Here is a 2,476-nt window from a genome sequence, read left to right on the forward strand (position 1 = left end):
ACAATAAAAGTACCTCAATCTCAGGTTTACGTATGACATACGATTTTCTTATCTATAATTTTATCGTCATATATACGTTCACTCATCCCCACTGAAATAAAACTCCTCCCCCCTTCTCTTCCTTTCTCGATGGTTTCTCTCTCCACAACACTATCTGTTTTGTTTTGAAAATATCTTCACTTTATACTGGTGTCGTAGATTTCACTCTTACCTATTTCTGCTTTCCAAATCGCATCCTCCATAGAGTCCATACGATACCTTATGCACTGTGATGCGCTTGTTTTTCGCCTTATATACATACATGCATCATACATACACACATACATACATATAAATATATATTCATATATGTATATATATATTTATATAAATATATATATATATATATATATATATATATATATACGCACATAGGTACGTACATACACATACAGGCAGACAGACAGACATATATCTACACACATACACACATACATAATACATACATGCATACATACGTGCGTGTGTGTGTGTGTGTGCGCGCGTGTGTGTGTGTGTGTGTGTGTAAAAGCACATTAAATTAAAATGAAGCCGATTTCTTACAGAGGGCTAAATACTCGACTTTATATGAGCCGTGCAAACGTAAAGGACATTTGTTTCGGGTGATGGAATTTATGGCTAAAAATAGGAGATACTATTTGGAAACACTATTTCTCTGAAAATAGAGAGAAAATAAAAGATGTAAGAATTTTATATTAAAAGGGAAGGAAGGGTGTATGAAGTACAACTGTACGTGATGTTTATATTGTGTACAGTGTCTGCATTACGCGGTAAGTTGAATGCTGGACTGACCCTTGTCTTGTTCGTGCAAAGGTGAACATTTTTATGAAATCGAAAGTAAGAGCCAATGGTTTGACCATTCCAAAGAAATTAAATGTCTGGATGATATTTAGTGTACTATCATCGTTTGGATGATAGTATACTTACGGAAGAGAATGAACAACTTTCATTTCAATGACTTGTAGGAAGAGTTCAAAACGCATATGGCGTTTGTAAAAAATTCTAGGTTTAGTGGAAAGAAAACATAAAAACAGGATGAAAATGATGAAAGTCAGACGCTATTAAATGAAAAAATATAGAGCTTACGAGAGTCCTTAGGGAAGAAATAGAAATACATAAGAGCCAAACTTCTCCAGGGAGGTGCACTTTAAGGAACAGCGTAGGATCCGTGATATACAGAACACACAGTGGAGGAATAAAGCAGATCGGGTTCAATCTGTATCTCCAACAATACAAAATTTCCCTATAACTTGTGGCAAGTTTATTGGGCGTCTTCCTCTCAAATTGCTCTTTTGTGTACTCTGAATGGCAAAAATTGCTCTGAGATCCTAAAGATATTCTTGACAGGGTGTATGAACATTTTAACCTCCATTTAAAAAGGGCTTCTCACGTTGATGAGTTTGTTAGCTTGATTCCTGCATTCCCTCAAAAGAATATATGCCAAGGCAGAAACTCCTTCTTTTGAATAAGTTGAAAATGCAGTAAAAAAGCTAAATAGTAGTAAGTTGCCTTGAATGAATGGATGGTCTCTGTGCTGAAATCTTGAAATGTAGTAGTGGAAGCCTACTTTGTTTAACTAACTTAATGCAAAAGATTTCAATTGAAGAGAGTGTCCCAAATTATTGGAAGATGGGCTGATGATGAAAAAGGTATCTTATGAATTCCTTCATAAGAGCAAGCAGTGCATAGAGTCTAACAACCAGTATGGAAAAAGACAATTCTAATGTATCAACCTGTAACAGGCGAAGCCTGATCTGAACGAAACATTAACGTGTATGGAAAGAAATTGCAGGTTGTGGATAAATTCGAGTATTTAGGAAGTACTGTAAACTTGACAAATATTTTTGATAATGAAATCTTCCTCTAAATCAGGAAAGCCAATGATGCATTTGGAAAATTGGATGGACATTTATGGACTCAGCATCAAGGATACATTGGTGAAGGTCAAAAGTTTTGGAAAATGTTCGGAAAAATTGCAGGTTATGGATAAATTTGAGTACTTAGGAAGTACTATAAACTTTACAAATATTTTTGATAATGAAATTCCCCTCCAAATCAGGTTTAAGAGAACACAAGCGCAGATATTACTCGGAATCGAGTCACAGCCATCAGGTATGCATGTAGGCACTTATATATGTATGTACTATGTATGCATGTATGAATTTATGTACGTATTATGTATGTTGTATATGTATGTATGTAGGCATGTAAGTAGGTATTTATGTTACCCTTCGGAACTGAAGGCTCTTCAACAGCAATAAACACATTTCAGCTAAACTAGTCTTGTTTATAACTAGTTTAACAAAGATGGCTAAAACACGTGCGCTAATGGATGCTTCTACTTCAGAAAATATCGCTAAAGAAATATAATATGCCTTTATTTCAAAACAGAAACAACAGCTCTCTCTCTCTCTCTCTCTCTCTCTCTCTCTCTCTC

General features: G+C 35.1%; 1 protein-coding gene across 1 annotated transcript in view; it reads left to right on the forward strand.

Moving 5' to 3' along the window:
• Positions 1-775: 775 nt before the first annotated feature.
• LOC106867920 (keratin, type I cytoskeletal 10-like) overlaps positions 776-2,476 on the forward strand; it is a 37,580-nt gene continuing 35,879 nt past the window's right edge. The window contains exons 1-2 of the mRNA XM_014912991.1: positions 776-809; positions 1,912-2,151. Coding sequence (XP_014768477.1) covers positions 776-809; positions 1,912-2,151 — 274 coding nt within the window. The remainder of the gene's footprint in view (positions 810-1,911; positions 2,152-2,476) is intronic.

Source organism: Octopus bimaculoides, chromosome 11 (genome assembly GCF_001194135.2).
Source record: "Octopus bimaculoides isolate UCB-OBI-ISO-001 chromosome 11, ASM119413v2, whole genome shotgun sequence".
Classification (NCBI taxonomy): domain Eukaryota; kingdom Metazoa; phylum Mollusca; class Cephalopoda; order Octopoda; family Octopodidae; genus Octopus; species Octopus bimaculoides.